Source organism: Diplotaxodon limnothrissa, linkage group LG3 (assembly GCF_057381915.1).
Source record: "Diplotaxodon limnothrissa isolate DT_005_m linkage group LG3, D_limnothrissa_male_GT1.1, whole genome shotgun sequence".
NCBI classification, from domain to species: Eukaryota; Metazoa; Chordata; class Actinopteri; order Cichliformes; family Cichlidae; genus Diplotaxodon; species Diplotaxodon limnothrissa.
The window spans coordinates 15,359,971-15,377,322 of NC_140598.1; the positions used below are offsets into that span (position 1 = coordinate 15,359,971).

Sequence of the window (17,352 nt, forward strand, 5' to 3'; positions counted from 1 at the left end):
GGAGGAGATTTGGATGTTGGACTGTGTTTTGGATGATGTGTGTATGTTTGTGTTGGACTGCTGTCTGTAAAGCAAACGCACATTTTGCTTTGGATTTCAGTGTCAGACAGACTTTAAGGTGGAATGAAGAGTTGGAGAGTTTCACAGTGAATTATCCAGTGGAGGATTTTTCTTCTTCTTTGAAGGTTTGAAATGTGAACATTGTTCTGCTGCAGTCAATGGACTAAACCAGAGAAGAAGAAAACAGACTTTACCATGAAGATCCTCAGTGTGGATCAGTATAATATCAGCCTGATGTCTGCAGTTTAGTGTCAGCACAACTTTCACATCATATTCATCTCAGCACAACTAAAACATGCTGACTGACCTCAGAGTTTCAAGTCCACATCCTGGACTCTCCAGGAAACCACACAGATGCTTCACTCCTGAATCCTGCAGCTTGTTGTTCAGGCTCAGGTCCAGCTGTCTCAGATGGGAGGGGTTGGACTTCAGTGCTGCTGCCAGATAATCACAGCTGATCTCTGACAAACCACAGCCCCTCAATCTGTATAAAGAATGAAAGATGTAAGTTTATTAGACAAAGTGTGAGCTTGAAATCATTCAGTGTTTCATCATCTGTTCAGAGCTGAAGAAGGTTCAGAATGTAGAAGTTTAGAAAATGGAAACTCCAAACAGCTGACAGAGTTCATACGCCTTTGTCAGGGTCAAATTCAAGCAAGACCATGTGAAAATTAAAACACATCATCCTAGGTGAACTTAAACACCTTTGTTCCCCTTTTGTTAAGACATAGAAAAGTACACCACACAAAAATACTGCAAAAGGAAACGGTCGCCTTATATACATAGTGTATAAACTCAAAATGCACATTTCACTTCAAATTAAGATTAAGGCTTTGAACAGATCACATAGTTCAGTTCAACATATAAGACTTTAAGAATGCACAAGCATCTACTTAAAATCTATTTAATTTATCATCCATGATATTATTTTGTACAATTCCAATGTATTTTGTTCATCTCCCTTAAATAAACAGGCAGTCTTAAAGTATGAAATATTCATATACAAACACATATAAATGTGTGTACTGTCTCAGTGGCTGATAGTACCCCACAGGCCTCAGTGTGAGCTTGAAGACATTTATAATGTTTAAGTAGTTTAATGTGCAGGTGCTGACGATAAACACATTTTGAATGAAAGCCGGGGAACTTTGGTAGCACAGAAACAAGTGGCTATTCTTTGTGACTATATGGATCACTCACAATACCATTATTTCACACAAAGGCACCAAATTAATACTCAAAAAAGCTGCAGCAATACACACAAATATAAACAGTACTTGGTGACAACTTTGCTTTTAGCCTTTAACCCTTCTTGACTACTTTTGATGTGGCCTCTATATTTTACCTTTAAAAACAGTTTATCTTGCCAATCTGTTATTTTCTCATTTTGACCAACTGTATCAGCACAATTTATCTAAATTCAGACAAAATTTAAAATACAAGTAGAAAGTGATATTTTGACTGTAAAAACCACACACATGTTTAACGAATCATCTTCATAACTTGAAATGCAAATAGAGATTGTACATTTTTAAAAATACGCACACGTTTTGCAAACAACAAAGTTATATGGTACTATTTACCAAAAAATGCAGCCAAGGCTCAGACGTTTTTCATATAATCATTTCAAACTATTTACAGAACAATCAGGTGTCAAACAATAGTTTGTGTCACTCTAACACATATGAGAACAGCACAGGGATAAACCTGCAGGTCTGACAGCAGGTGTGTCACTCAGCGTTTACACTGCAATCTGCCTTTGTTGGCTTTAAGGCAGCAACTGTGACGATCACTAGTAGAACTGACACACAAAACAAAACAACAGCTACACACTAAATACACAAGACAACAAACTAACTTGAGACCAAACACGGTAAACGTCACAAATCTCTCACGTATCAAAACTCTCTCTCTCTTTCGCTCACTCGCTCTCTCTTGCCGGTCACTCCTAAAACTTCCCCCTTTTGCTAAACAACCAAATGTCATGTTTCCATATCATTTTTGATTGGTCGACATGGTACATTTTCCCACCTATAGGGCTTTGGAGCGTGATGTCACGGGAGATGGGCCATGCCCCCTTCCGCCATGACAGTAGGCCAGCCCAAGGATACCATTTCAGCTATGGATCGTACGTGTTGTGTTGTCGGTTGCAACGTTAGATCACACGATCGTGAAGGCAAGAAGCTGGATAACGGGCTCTCTTTTCATCGTTTTCCGTCCTGGAGGCAACGTGAGGGATCCCATGTATCCGATATTACTAAACAAAGACGTCAGGCTTGGATTGCAGCGGTGAGACGAGCGGATATCGAGTTCTCTGCAATCCCCAGCTTTTTGTTGGTTTGCTCACGGCATTTTCTTTCCGGTGAGTTCTAAATTAATTCATATCACTCTTGAAAGGCTTTTAGTGTTATTTTCAACGTGCTGAGGTCATAGATAATGAGATAAAACATGCTAATGTGTGATGCTGCAGAACCACGTCATGTCGACTGAGTAGCTTATGATTTGGCATTATTGCAGGCAAACCAGCATATGAAATGGATGTAACAAATCCAGACTGGGCACCAACACTGCACATGGGGCATGACGACATACCTGTATCAGACTCGGACCGGCACTCAAGGCGTACGCAACGGAAGCGAAAAAGAGCACCCATCGGAGGTAAACAACCCCCCCCCCCTCTAAAAACATACTAAATTGCTATCACTGTACACTAATCCGCACATAACTTCCAGATGAATCACACACCTGTCATTGGAATATTGGTGTACATTTACCTTATGTCTAATTTTATCTTACAGGCTTTCGTTATGCAGCTGCAGAGTCTGAAGGTGTGCCCCGTGCAGAAGTGATTGATGAAGATCTGACAGAAGACCAACAGCAAAATCACAATGTCATGGAGGCAGTGGACAGCAGTTGTGTTGGACAAGTGGAGGTTGAGGTAGCAGCTGCAAATGTGGATATACTGAAGAAATGTAAACCTTTTAAAATGATGACAGATTACAAACTCTCAGCTGTGTCTGTAATCAAACCTCTGTAACTTTGCTTCACTTCAGCAGCATCAGCTCATGTTCACATGTTGATTCATGGTTTGCTTCAGTTTTTGATGGACTGCAGAATATTTTGAAGGTTATCTGCTATAAAAAGCCAGAACAGGAAAATCTGCTTCATGTGTTTCTGTTTGATCCTCAGTGACTTTGACACAAAGGCCTCTGCTGTGATGATCACACCTCTGATCAAGTCTCACAGTGTCAGCTTTGTTTTTATACATATGGATATGTGCTGATAAATGATCAGAGTTATAATATTTCCCACTGTCTGCTGTGTGCCGTGACCTTTGACCTGCTAAAGACAGTCAGCTGTGGATTATTCATTGTTGTGTCTGATACTTAGAACTGTGAGGAAGAACACTACACAGTTAATCAGGGTCCCCTCTCTCTGAATCAGGGAAGGTGGGCAGGCCGCGTGTGGGCCGCGGGCCATACGTTGAGTCTCACTGTTTGAAATGTGAACATTGTTCTGCTGCAGTCAATGGACTAAACCAGAGAAGAAGAAAACAGACTTTACCATGAAGATCCTCAGTGTGGATCAGTATAATATCAGCCTGATGTCTGCAGTTTAGTGTCAGCACAACTTTCACATCATATTCATCTCAGCACAACTAAAACATGCTGACTGACCTCAGAGTTTCAAGTCCACATCCTGGACTCTCCAGGAAACCACACAGATGCTTCACTCCTGAATCCTGCAGGTTGTTGTTCAGGCTCAGGTTCAGCTGTCTCAGATGGGAGGGGTTGGACTTCAGTGCTGCTGCCAGATAATCACAGCTGATCTCTGACAAACCACAGTCCCTCAATCTGTATAAAGAATGAAAGATGTAAGTTTATTAGACAAAGTGTGAGCTTGAAATCATTCAGTGTTTCATCATCTGTTCAGAGCTGAAGAAGGTTCAGAATGTAGAAGTTTAGAAAATGGAAACTCCAAACAGCTGAAGCCAACAGGAAGCAGCTTCAAACAAACACAACAAGAGAAAAAACTCTGAATGTTTCACATTAAAGTCGTACATTTCTCACAAAGCTCAATTATGTGACAGACATTTCATCCCATGTCAGTTTGGCCTCATCCTGGGCCGGATTATCCAGCACACACTCTGACCACAGGCCCAGGGGCCACGCACAGCTGGGCTCCATCCAAGAGACAGCAAACAAACCAACACAATAATAAAAAGCACCATGTGATCTTCTTACATCTTCAAGACAAGCATAGTAAAAACATGAGCATATTTGTTTCCTGATAAAATGATGTGACAGGTAGAACAGAGTAAAGTGGTGGTGTTACAGCCTTTCTCCCCTCTGCTGCCGAGGCTGTTAGTCTCTCCCAAACTCAGCTACAGGACTTCCAAATGAATGAAAGCAGCAGAAGTGGCTTTACAAATGAAAGAGGAAGAGGAGAAGAAGAGGAGAGGGAGGCCACCCTGACCATCACTCCAGCTGAAAACATCACACTTCCATTAAAGTTGGTGAGGAAATGTTGAGCAGGATGAGCTGCTGGCTAATCTGGAGGCTGTAGCAGCAGCTCACAGTCACAGTGGATTTCCACTCATGAAAAAGCTCTGGCTGCTTCATTTCTCATCTCATATCAGAGACTTTAATGCTTCACTGAAGCTGTACTGTGATGCTTCCATATCCCAGTGAGGCCTCCATAATGATTTCAGCTGTTCTGTACACACACTGTGTGCCCTGTATGGCTCAAAGTCTCTGCAGCCTGTTTTTATCTGCTATCATCAGATCTTCATCATCCTCATTCACATCCCTCACACACTCTACAGCCTCATCAGCACTGACTTCATCTTCACTGACTGATGGAGCACAACATGAACCTGTGGAGGCTGAAACACTGTCCTGTCAAACATCTCCCCGTCACCACTCCACTTCTGTCAGCCTTTAAATGAACCCTGCTCAAGTCTGTCACTTCTGTTTGGAGCCAAAAGAGCTTAAAGATTACGCCACTACATTCTTGTCTAGAAAATATTAAAGTGTATTTGGTGACACACAAAAAAGGGTAAAAGTATAGTTTGGGTCCACACATGTCCAAACCCTGGTGTGTAGGCCTACTTAGTATTGAGAAAAGCCCACTAAAAGAACGCCCACCAGACCAAAGCAATGGTGTTGACTTGATCAGCATTAACCCCGCCCCCTGACTTTGATGGGTGAAGCTGACAAATAAAATGTATTTATGAACAGCGATGCAGGGCCAGGAGTAGCAACGTGAATTAAATAAATACATCATTAAATAATTCATTAAATGTGTCAGTAAAATAATTAAAATAGAAAACAAACCAACAAAATATGTAATTAACTAATTTGAATTGTACATAAATACTTAATGAATTATTTTAAATGAAATTAACCGATAATTCATTGTGATTTTGTTTTGTGTTTTGATGAGCTAATAATCAGCTCTCTTTTTCTCATTGTTGTTCTAAGCCGCTTATCCAAAGGTAAGGCACTACCTGTTGAATTATTTCCAAAGTGTGCCAAATTGGACATTACAAATTAAAGTCTACTCACTGAAATTACTGGGGAATGTCTGCTTTGATTTTGATGAGAATCTCATGACAGTACTGAGGATTTAATGCAGTTGGACTGCTAAAAATGATTGAATACGGTTGGACCGCTAAAGGATTTAATACGGTTGGACCGTGGAAAGCAGTTGGACTGCTGAGTGATTTTAGTATATTAGGGAATTTGGTTATTGTTTGGGGTGGAGCCCGTATTGGTTATAAGGTTGGACCTGCTTCAGTCTTACACTTTTTTGGCTGTTTTACTGTTGTTCCAAAGTATTATAAATTATTCAAGAACGTTTGTAAATGTCACTGTTTCCACTGGACCTGAGTGACGTACAAAGACAGAGAGGGAGAGAAAGGAGAGAGAGGATGGAGACAGCAAAGAGAGAGCAAACACAAACAGGTGAGAGTGGACAGGTGACCAAGGTCAGCAACCAATCAGAGAGCTTCTGTTTGACCCACAGTCACTGATGATGACTGCACATAACCAAGCAGTGTGTTACTCTGATATCAAATATGGATCCTGCTCTTATAATAATGATCATCAGATGATATTATTGTGTTATTTTGTAGCTGAATACGATGTTTGTGTGATTATCAGTGAAAGAAGCAGTGAGGAGGATGGAGAGAGAGAGAGGACAGAGGCTGAAGTTAGAAACACTAAAAGGATTTTTCATGGATTTCATGGATGATTTGAATGATTTCCAGCAGGACACTTAAACATGTCAGTGGACGTCCTAAAGAACATATTCACTGATATGAAACGTGTCATTGAACAGGATTAATATCAGTGGAAACATGGTGGAAACAGCTGTGACTGCATGGATGTGACACACTTCAAATCTGTTCTCCACTCTTGGATTTGGGATCCATGGAGCTGCTGCTGAGTCTGTACAATAAAGGAATGGTGTGGAAGGTTGCAGCGTACGGACACAAACACTTTGTGGTTACAATCTGATTTTATTTTCAAAATTAAACTACTAACCTACACTGATCAATGATGTTAATGATCACATCTGGACTCACCCAGCCTTTCTGCAGTTCCTCACAGCTGGAATCAGTCTCTGTCGTCCCTGCACTGATGTGTTGTACTTCTGCAGGTCCAACTCATCCAGAACCTCCTCTGACATCTGCAGCAAGAAGGACAGAGCTGAGCACTGGATCTCAGAGAGTTCCTTCTTTGATCTGTTCTCTGACTTCAGGAACTCTTGGATCTCCTGATGTACTGAGAGGTGGTTCATCTCCATCAGACAGTGGAAGATGTTGATGCTTCTGTCAGGAGAGATTCCATCACTGTTCATCTCCTTCAGGTTGTTGATGACTCTCTGGATGGTTCCTGGACTGATCTCTGTCTGACCCAGCAGACCTACTAAGAGTCTCTGGTTGGACTCCAGACAGAGGCCATGAAGGAAGCGAACAAATAGGTCCAGGTGGCCATTTTTACTCTGGAGGGATTTCTCCATGGCTCTCCTCAGAAATACATCAAGTGATTGCAGATCATCATCATCAAAAAGACTGGAAATCATCTTGATTAAAGATTTTGGTTTAAGGAAGTTCTTCAGCACCTTTGTCTTCCTGTTGGTGTGACAGTGGAACATGTAGACTGCAGCCAGAAACTCCTGAATGCTCAGATGAACAAAGCAGTAGACTGGTTTCTGGAAGATCACACACTCTCTTTTGAAGATCTCTGTACAAATTCCTGAGTACACCGAGGCCTCTGTCACATCCAGACCACACTGCTCCAGGTCTTCTTGGTAGAACATGATGTTTCCTTTCTCCAGATGTTCAAACGCCAGCCTCCCCAGCTTCAGAAGAACTTCCCTGTCAGCCTCCGTCAGCTCCTGTGGACTCGTCTCATGTCCCTCGTGGTACTTGTTCTTCTTCCTCTTTGTCTGAACCAGCAGGAAGTGTGAGTACATGTCAGTCAGGGTCTTGGGCAGCTCTCCTCTCTGCTCTGTAGTCAACATGTGCTCCAGAACTGTAGCAGTGATCCAGCAGAAGACTGGGATACTACACATGATGTGGAGGCTCCTGGATGTCTTCATGTGGGAGATGATTCTGCTGGACAGCTCTTCATCACTGAATCTCCTCCTGAAGTACTCCTCCTTCTGGGCGTCAGTGAAGCCTCGTACTTCTGTTAGCCTGTCAACACATGTAGGAGGGATCTGATTGGCTGCTGCGGGTCGGGAAGTTATCCAGACGAGAGCCGAGGGAAGCAGATTCCCCTGGATGAGGTTTGTCAGCAGCTGGCTGACTGATGACTTCTGTGTGACATCAGACAGCAGCTTCCTGTTGGTGAAATCCAATGAAAGTCTGCTTTCATCCAGGCCGTCAAAGATGAACAAAAGCTGAGAGACAGCCAGCTTCTCTGCTGTGACCTTCTGTAATGTTGGATGGAAAACATGGAGCAGCTCCAGAAGACTGTACTGCTCATCTCTGATCAGGTTCAGCTCCCTGAATGAAAGCAGAACCAGCACACTGACATGTTGGTTCTCCAAGCCCTCTGCCCAGTCCAGAGTGAACTTCTGCACTGAGAAGGTTTTTCCAACACCAGCCACGCCGTTGGTCAGAACCACTCTGATGGGTCTCTGTTGGTCAGGTAAGGCTTTAAAGATGTCCTGGCACCTGATTGGAGCGTCATGGAGGGCGTCCATCTTGGAAGCTGTCTCCAGCTGCCTCACCTCATGTTGGGTATGAACCTCTTCACTCTGTCCCTCTGTGATGTAGAGCTCAGTGTAGATGGTGTTGAGGAGGGTTCTACTTCCTGTTTCATCACTTCCTTCAGTCACACGTTCACATCTCCTCCTCAGACTGATCTTATGTTCATCTAAAACCTCCTGCAGACCAACATCTGCTGAAAGAAAGAAAAACAACGAGACTAAAGAGAAAGAAAACTCTTCAATGTCTGAACAACACAAGAAGTCCAGTTTTCAGAAATGAGTCCATCAGCAGACAGATGTTCAGTCTTACTTTGTACACAGCTGCTCTGACTGGCTGTCTGCAGTCCAGCTCTGCTTCTGGATCTTTCTCCACACTGTGCAGAAGCTCTGATGGTGACACAGAAAAGTCACAGTGGAGATACTTCTGTCCACCTTTGATTAGACTCATTATAAAAAGGAAACAAAGTTTGAACACAGTCATGTTTCCAGTTCACTGACTTACATTTATTCCATGGACACTCACTCTAACCTGAAGCACAGCTACAACCCAACATTGTTGAGGCCTCATCTCCTCCTTTCCTGACTGTAGAGGTTAAATATGCAACAACCAACAAATAAAAGAATTTGGTTCATTTCAAAGAAATTCACACGGTGACCAAGTAAAGTAACCGTAGTAAAGGAGACAACATCCCGTTGATGGTGGGATTATTTGAAAGATTTGCTTTAGTCACGTCACCAAATGCAGTTGAACCACCCGTGGATCCATGTTTGACCATTCTACCACTCTGAGCTCTGCTTTTGAATCATTTTATTATTATCATCATTCATTGATTCATTCTTTGGAGGGGGGCTATTTCCTAATGCCGCCCTAATAAGCTGATGTTCAAGGGGAAATATAACAGAAACTCTTTCAGTGTTATTCATTAATAAATTAACAGATAAACTGTGAAGAAGAAAAAACTGAGATTTAAAGGAGAGAGTGAGAAACTTGATCATCCATCCTCATAATACATGTTTATCAGTATCTGCTGTGACCATACTGCAGTAATAACTACAAGTCTACATTTCTGTGACTGTTGATCAATCACAGCAGGAATCTGAGCTCATCTCTGCACACAGAGCAGCTTCAGCTCTGGGATAAACTGCTCGCTTCACGTCCTTCTCAGCTCACAGACACTCATCCTGATATTTTCCTTTAACATTTGATGGTATAATTCATCTGAGTTTACACTTTATCTGCATGAATACAGAAAAACAGACCCAAACACCAGAAACCATCAGTTTCACCATGTAGAATATATTGTTGTTTCCTTGCTTTTAATTCAGAGAAAAACTCTGATTTAGATTTTCTCTGTTCTCTTTGCCACAGCCCATCCCAGCAGCAGCTGAAGCAGCTGACTGTCACAACACTGAATAACACTTTAGGAGGAATTTCAGAGGTCAGTAAAGCTTCAGTTTCAACATCAGTTAATTAATCATAGGTCATCATAAATGTTAACCTGGCTGGCACACATGTTAATGTTAGCCATTTAAATATTAGCAGTTAGCTGAGGCCACAAGAAGAAGAGGCCCTAGAAGAACAATGGATGATAAGATTAGATTTTCAAGACTAGGCAGAGACGTGTTTTCCTTTACTGTCTCTTACAGAGGAGGGAGCAGATACCAGACGAGGTCACGGAGGTACGGGGAGGATTCGCAGCAGACAGCAAGACTGCCACGTCCATGCGAGAGAGCGATGGCTACGATAATCTCTGTTTTTGTCTCCCTATATAATGTTGTACAGCCCATGTGAGGGTTAACACAAACATCAGTCCTTCTACTTAAGTATGTTTGACACTTTGTTTACACCTAAATTAACTTTACTGTTAACGAGTTTTCATGTTTCTGTAATCCACCAGTGTGCTCATGCTTTTTAAGTGAAAACATATTTTTAATGATCAAATATAATTATGTTTGTTATTTGAGGATTTTAAATGTCCTTGACAGAGACAGATGATGATCATTATCCTGCACTGTGGTCTCAGGTTTGGTCGAGCTAGCACAAAGAATGGCTATGTTGAACTTCCTCCTGGGATCTACACTAAGAAGTGAGTCCAACATTAGCAGGGTCTCTTTCCTTTATCTGATTCACTTTAGCATTCACAGTCACGTGAAGCTTGTTATTAACTCGATAAGTCAACCCAGGGTTTCAGCTGAGCGCTCACATGAAACACATGGTGTTGGCAGCATCTGATCAATCATATTCATGGAGACGTGTATCAGCAACAGAGCAGCTGAGTTTGTAGAAGGACGTCAAACTAAACCACAGGAACAATATGAGGAGATTACACACATAATAAAATACTAGCAGTAACACAGCTGCTGCAGACAAATCAGTCGTGTGATCGTGTGTGAGAGGAGAAGGACTGTAAAGGAGTTTGGTGTTAAAAGCTCTGTATGAATGTGGGAGACTTTGAAGGGCTTTAAAAAGGCCAATATAAAATAAAAGGCAGCAAAACTGCTGAGTGTGAAAGTCACCAGACTTATCAGAGCTCTGTGATTAAGACCTGTAAGAACACCTATTTGTACTTGTTGGCATTATATCAAACACACACGTATATTAAGCCTTGTGGACAGTCATAGCCTGCTGCTAGCATGAATGCTAAATGTACTGCTGTGGATGATCAGCAGAACAAGATGTTGTCAGTTTGACTGTTTGCTGTATTTAAAGTGTTTTTCTCAGTTCGTCTGTATTCAAAGTGCATTCGGGGCTTTAGCTGACAGCTCTTTGTGCTAACAAACTAAACTCTCTTAGTTTAAGCCAGCAGACTTTACCAAACACAAAGCCTGCTGCTGCCTCCATGGGTTAGCTTGTGTGACTGGTGTTTACACCAATGAAATCTAAATCACACTAATGTGTCCTCCAAGGTGTTTGGTGGGAGCACTGAGTGAAACATAAGAGCTCTGGTAAAATAACAAACAGGGCTGTGAGAGCAACTGAAGTGATAAAAATACTGTTTAAAGATAAAAAACACTTTGATGTTCTCTCGTCACCTAACAAAGTCCAAACCCTGTGAACTATTTTAGCTTTAATAACTGTGGATTCAGGTATCCTGAACCCATCTTTGGACATTTGTAATTAAATATTTTAAAACTCCATCAAAGACTCCTGATGTGGCTGTTTGGAGAAGGAAAAGAGGGACAAAGTGGAGCGTCGAGCTGAGGCTTCATTCACTGCAAACCTACAGTTATGTTTCCTTATTTCTGCTGTTTGCATGTTCACAGCTGAAATAAAGCTGCCTCTTTGACTTCATCCTGTTGTGTTTGGGTCCAATCCTGCCTGCCACACAGCGCTACAGGACAAAGTCTAATATTTTTATCTTTTTAATGAATCTTTGGTCATATTTATCCAGGAAAACACAAACATGTAAAGGAGTCATCACAGTTCTCTGACCTCGTTGGTCCAGGTTCAGCACTGAAGTTTAGAGGATGACCTTTGGACCCATCACTCCTTATAGACGGACAGCTGGATCCTGCAGACTGTGACCTCTGACCTCTGCAGACACAAACATGTTTTATTCAATGATCAATTCTCTGATAAAGTGATTGAAGCAGCTGTGATCACACAGACTGCAGATAATGCAGCTGTTTCCTGTCAGTAACAGTCCTCTTAGATTAGAGTTCAGCTTTTTACAGGAAAACAAATGTCCCTGAATGCAACAGTGAGACACAGTCTGCCTGTGTGGCTGTGATAGCTGCCGTTAGGAGCGCTCATGTGTTTGCAGTTAGACGAGGAGATGTTACCATCATGGACACGTTAACAAATCCTGCAGCATCACGTGGCACAAACACTTTGTGTTCCTGTCATCTGCAAGCAACAGGAAGTTCATTAATAAAGGCGGGATGGAGACGCGACTGTGATGGTTCTCCTTCATCCAGCTGTTACACACATCTGGGCTAACACGACGAGCCTTTGTCTAATACAGCAGCTGCTCTCTGAACACTTTTCTGAAGAGGAGCTGCACAAACCTTTGTTTGCTTTCTAGAGCAGCGTATCAAAGTCAAACTACCCACTGCTAGCAGCTGTTTCTATCATAGTTTAGGATCCAGATGTGTGAGGTCTAAATTTACACCTCTGATTAAAATACATAGTTAAAAACAGCCAATTGAGTCCAAATGTGTCTTAAAACCAGATAAACTGACAGTTACAGCTGAGCCTGTGTGTCCTTGGAGACACTGCTCTGCTACAGAGATGCATTTTAGAAACCAGGAAACATCAAAATCATTTAAATCAGAGAGTTCTTGTAACTAACAGCTCACCTCTCTGCAGCAGACACAGGCTGGGATTTAAAATCAATGAATCGATGATTGGACCGGTCACTCTTTAAGGACACAGAGCTGGATGGTTTCTGATTGACGCTAAAAGTAAGTGAACATGAAACATGTGTCACATCCAATGTGTCCAATACATTACATAAAAAGTATAAACAAACTATGTAAATAGTTTATTATTTAAATCGTTAAATAGTAAAAAGCTGATTAAAATTTCAAACATTTTAACACTGACATGAACTTACTTTTTGTCAGATGACTTTTTTTGCCCTAAATTATGAAAGAAATGCTTCACCCGTTTGCTCTTAGAGGACACAGAGCTGGGTGGAGGTCCAGGCTGGTTCCTGTGAATAATGATGGAGCAGTGATGTGAGTGCTGAGCTGTGACATGGAGAAGAGTCATGGACAGTTAGAGATGGTCATCTCACCTCTGAGCTTTGGTCTGGCTCTCATGTTCCCCACACAGAGTGCTTTTAGAGGGAGGGACTCCCTCCTCTCTGTCCTCACACTGATCCATGCTGCTCAATTCACATCAGCTCACACATACTTTCTACCTTCACCTGCAGAGGAAACACAAATCATTCATGTGCACATCAACTGAGAGCTGCAGAGGTTGTGTCCGATGTGTTGGACTAACATCCATCTGAGACATTTCATCAGTTCACTACAAAAAGTGTCACAGAGCCCATTTCAGCCTCCAAATCCTCCATTACTGTAGTCCTACAAAGCAGCAGGTCAAACATGGCTGCAGAGAGCAGCTTTATGTCAGTAACCATGTCCAGGACCGAGCTGACTGCTTACAGAGTTCATACTCTAACTGCTAGCTGCTCTGCTAGCTAAGCTAACTCAGTAACAGTGACTCTGACAGCAGTTACTGTGGAACAGCGGCCGAGCTCAGGACACATTCAGTGTGTTTAGTCTGAGTCCTGGACTCTGATTCAATGGATTCAATCCAGCTCAGAGTTTCATGTGTTCATCAGAATAAAATACATGTACTAATATAACAGAACTAATGCTCTGAATGCAGGACTGTAATGGAGGATAAATAAGGTTTTTACAGCCTGAAAGAAACATTCAGTTCATATATTTGTAGACAGTGAAGCAGTTTTTAATACTGCAGCTGTTTCCTTCACCTGTGTGTGTGTGAGCCACACCTTCATGTGCTGCTTTAGAAATATGTGGTCTGACTGCTCAGACTGAGTCTAGGAGGGAAGTTCACACGCTGGAGAAAGTTTTGTTCCTAACTTTGTCAGAGTTCGGCTCCAAAGACAAAGAAGACGGAGCTCACAGTCTGTAGATGGTCCTCAGTGTGTGTGTGAAGCACACAGGAGTGTGTTTATGTCAGGAAATCAGTGTGTGTGAAGAGTCTGAGGGAGTGTGTGAATGAGACTCAACACTGAAACCAACAGTCCAAGAAAAGCGTCTGGACTTCTTTAAGTTTAACTTAAAGAAGTCCAGACGCTTTTCTTTTTGTCTCCATAATGTCTCCATAATGCTGCAATGTTATCTGCCCCAGAAACACTGTGCAGAAGCTCTGATGGTGACACAGAAAAGTCACAGTGGAGATACTTCTGTCCACCTTTGATTAGACTCATTATAAAAAGGAAACAAAGTTTGAACACAGTCATGTTTCCAGTTCACTGACTTACATTTATTCCATGGACACTCACTCTAACCTGAAGCACAGCTACAACCCAACATTGTTGAGGCCTCATCTCCTCCTTTCCTGACTGTAGAGGTTAAATATGCAACAACCAACAAATAAAAGAATTTGGTTCATTTCAAAGAAATTCACACGGTGACCAAGTAAAGTAACCGTAGTAAAGGAGACAACATCCCGTTGATGGTGGGATTATTTGAAAGATTTGCTTTAGTCACGTCACCAAATGCAGTTGAACCACCCGTGGATCCATGTTTGACCATTCTACCACTCTGAGCTCTGCTTTTGAATCATTTTATTATTATCATCATTCATTGATTCATTCTTTGGAGGGGGGCTATTTCCTAATGCCGCCCTAATAAGCTGATGTTCAAGGGGAAATATAACAGAAACTCTTTCAGTGTTATTCATTAATAAATTAACAGATAAACTGTGAAGAAGAAAAAACTGAGATTTAAAGGAGAGAGTGAGAAACTTGATCATCCATCCTCATAATACATGTTTATCAGTATCTGCTGTGACCATACTGCAGTAATAACTACAAGTCTACATTTCTGTGACTGTTGATCAATCACAGCAGGAATCTGAGCTCATCTCTGCACACAGAGCAGCTTCAGCTCTGGGATAAACTGCTCGCTTCACGTCCTTCTCAGCTCACAAACACTCATCCTGATATTTTCCTTTAACATTTGATGGTATAATTCATCTGAGTTTACACTTTATCTGCATAAATACAGAAAAACAGACCCAAACACCAGAAACCATCAGTTTCACGATCAACGGGAAGTGGCTCAAACGTCACAGTTTCATAACGTCACCCTGAACTCCACTCACGGAGTTTCTGTCGCCATTGTAGTTTTTAAAGTCCCGTGATAAAGGCGGGTCTTTCTGTGAATCCGCACGCTCATTGGCTAATAGCTCGAGATTGACACATCGTTATCCAATGAGCGTGCGGGAACTTCCGACATAAAGTTGTTTCCTTTGAAAAACCAAAGTCTGATTATTTTTGCCTCCACTGACGGAGCCTGTTGTTCCCGCCACAGAGACACAGTAATGTCAGAGCGGTGTTAACACTCACCCTGCCTCAGCACAGCTCTCACTCTCCTCCTGCTCTCTCACACTAAACGGAGGCTCAGCTAAACTCACTTCCTCTCTACTTACAGGAAACCAGCGCTCAGAGGAGCCGACCGGCCTCACATTTCACCCACAGACACGAACAGCGTGGAATTATTTTATGTCATAAGAAGAAACATATTCATGTTAACACTCACCTGCCTCAGCTCCACCTTCCTCCTCCTGCTTTCACTTTCACTGCTGCTCCCTAAACACAGAGGATGCTGGGACTTGTAGTTGTTTCCTTCCGGTGCGGTCTTCCTCTTTGTTTGTTTGTGTTTGTGTTCAAGTTATTTCGATCATGTAAACATCAACAGAACACGTGAAGCCACACAGAGTTTGTATGTCGAGGTGGGTAGGAGGGTTTGGGGAGGGGTCAGAGGGAAGAGGTCTCTCAGTCTTGACAATCCACATTGATGGCATTGCATCTTTCAACGTGTTTGTGGGTCGATTTGGATGCTCCAGGTGTGAGAGCAGCCACTCAGCCTCTGCTGCAGATGTGTGTCACAAGTTCATCTAGTAGTGAGACGGTGGCGCAAGATGGCGAGTTGAGCAGTCGCACGAATTAGGAGCTCGTTGAACTTGTCCCAGAATTTACTTTGTGTTCGTTATTGTTTCCACTCGAAAGTAGTAAAATGACTGCCCCAAGTATAGTTAAACCTGCTAAATTCAAACTCGACCTCAAAAAACAAGAAACAACATCGCCATGTGATGGAAAGGAAGACAGCAGAGAAGGAACGGATCATGACTACGTAGAAAAAACCTTGAAAAAAGAGTGGACGAGCAGCTAGCTGACCTGAGTGTGCAATGCAAGCAAGCTAGTACGATGCTAGCCAGCCTAGCCAAAGCGGTTCAGTTCAACTCGGAGGAGGTGAAAGAATGTAAACAAAAGGTTAAAGAGTTGGAGAGACGAAACGAGCAGTTGACCAAAGATAACTACGATCTCAAGGAGAGAGTGTGAGAGCAAGAAAGGTACAAAATGAGGTGGTGCCTCCGGATTAAAGGATTAGAAGAGAAAAGAGATGAAGGTGTCAGATCGCTGGTTATTGGAATTCTTGGCAAGATCGCACCTGATATGATATCAAAGCTTGAAGAATCTGTGGATGTGGTGCATAGAGTTGGGAAGAAGATTGAGAACAAGGTCCGACATATCATCATTCTGTTTGCTCTGAGACACGTGAAAGAGGAGATTTGGCGTCGCACCAAAGATTCGGCTGTCTGTAAGAACGGCGGTTTCCACTTCGCTGAGGTACTGCCGCGGGAGGACTGGGAAGAGAGGAGGCGGCTGTGGCCGCAAATTGAACAAGCCAGACGGGCTGGGAAACGGGCCTTTTTCCGGGGTCCTCATGGATACATCGAAGGACGGAGGATCATCGACGTTGAATGAAAGACTTGATGTAAGACTGTATACAGTGGAATATTATTAATGGGACAAAAGAGTTCTACTTAAAGTTAAAGGTTATTAGTCACTGAGTTGGTGACAAGTGTTACAATTTAAACTCATGTTTATATATTTTTCTTTTCTTTTTTTTTAAAAAAAGTTATTTTCTTAGCATACTCTTATTATGGTTCACTCAAAAATTTCTTTTGGTTCATTAAACGTTCGGGGTTTGAAGGAAATTGTTAAGAGAAAGGCACTTTTTTTATTTTGCAAGGGGCAAAAATGTCACTGTCTGTTTTTACAAGAGACTCACTCTGTGGATGCCGATGTTACCTTTTGGGCTAATCAGTGGGGAGACAAGATTCTTTTCAGTCGTGGATCTAACAGATCTGGAGGTGTGGCGATTTGTTTTAATAAGTTCCCAGGGGAGATTATAACATATAAAGCTGATAGTGAGGGACATTGGTCAACTGCAGCTTGAAGAGCGAAGGTATATTTCTAATTGTTACAAATCTTTATGGACATAATAACGAAGGTCAAAATAAACGTCTATTGGAAAATCTAACAAATGTTATTTCAGAGTTTAAAGTTATGTACCCCACAG

General features: G+C 42.1%; 1 protein-coding gene across 1 annotated transcript; it reads right to left on the reverse strand.

Annotated features, from left to right (window-relative positions):
* Positions 1–368: 368 nt before the first annotated feature.
* LOC146634651 (protein NLRC3-like) lies at positions 369–13,121 on the reverse strand. The gene is made up of 10 exons (XM_085349928.1): positions 13,023–13,121; positions 12,840–12,938; positions 12,583–12,681; positions 11,688–11,818; positions 11,175–11,206; positions 8,594–8,654; positions 6,650–8,477; positions 3,738–3,914; positions 424–544; positions 369–389 (listed from the first exon to the last, which is right to left on the reverse strand). Exons 1-10 carry the CDS (start codon positions 13,109–13,111, stop codon positions 369–371), a joined length of 2,658 nt encoding a protein of 885 aa, XP_085206054.1. The 5' UTR covers positions 13,112–13,121.
* Positions 13,122–17,352: the final 4,231 nt, after the last annotated feature.

Coding starts and splice junctions, on each gene's coding strand:
- LOC146634651 (XM_085349928.1), bottom strand. CDS start 13,111: ATGGATCAGTGTGAGGACAGAGAGGAGGGAGTCCCTCCCTCTAAAAGC. Junction 11,819..12,582: donor CCTGTGTCTGCTGCAGAGAG/GTGAGCTGTTAG, acceptor TTGTGTCTGCAG/AGGTCAGAGGTCACAGTCTG. Junction 390..423: donor ACAAGCTGCAGGATTCAGGA/GTGAAGCATCTG, acceptor TGGAGAGTCCAG/GATGTGGACTTGAAACTCTG.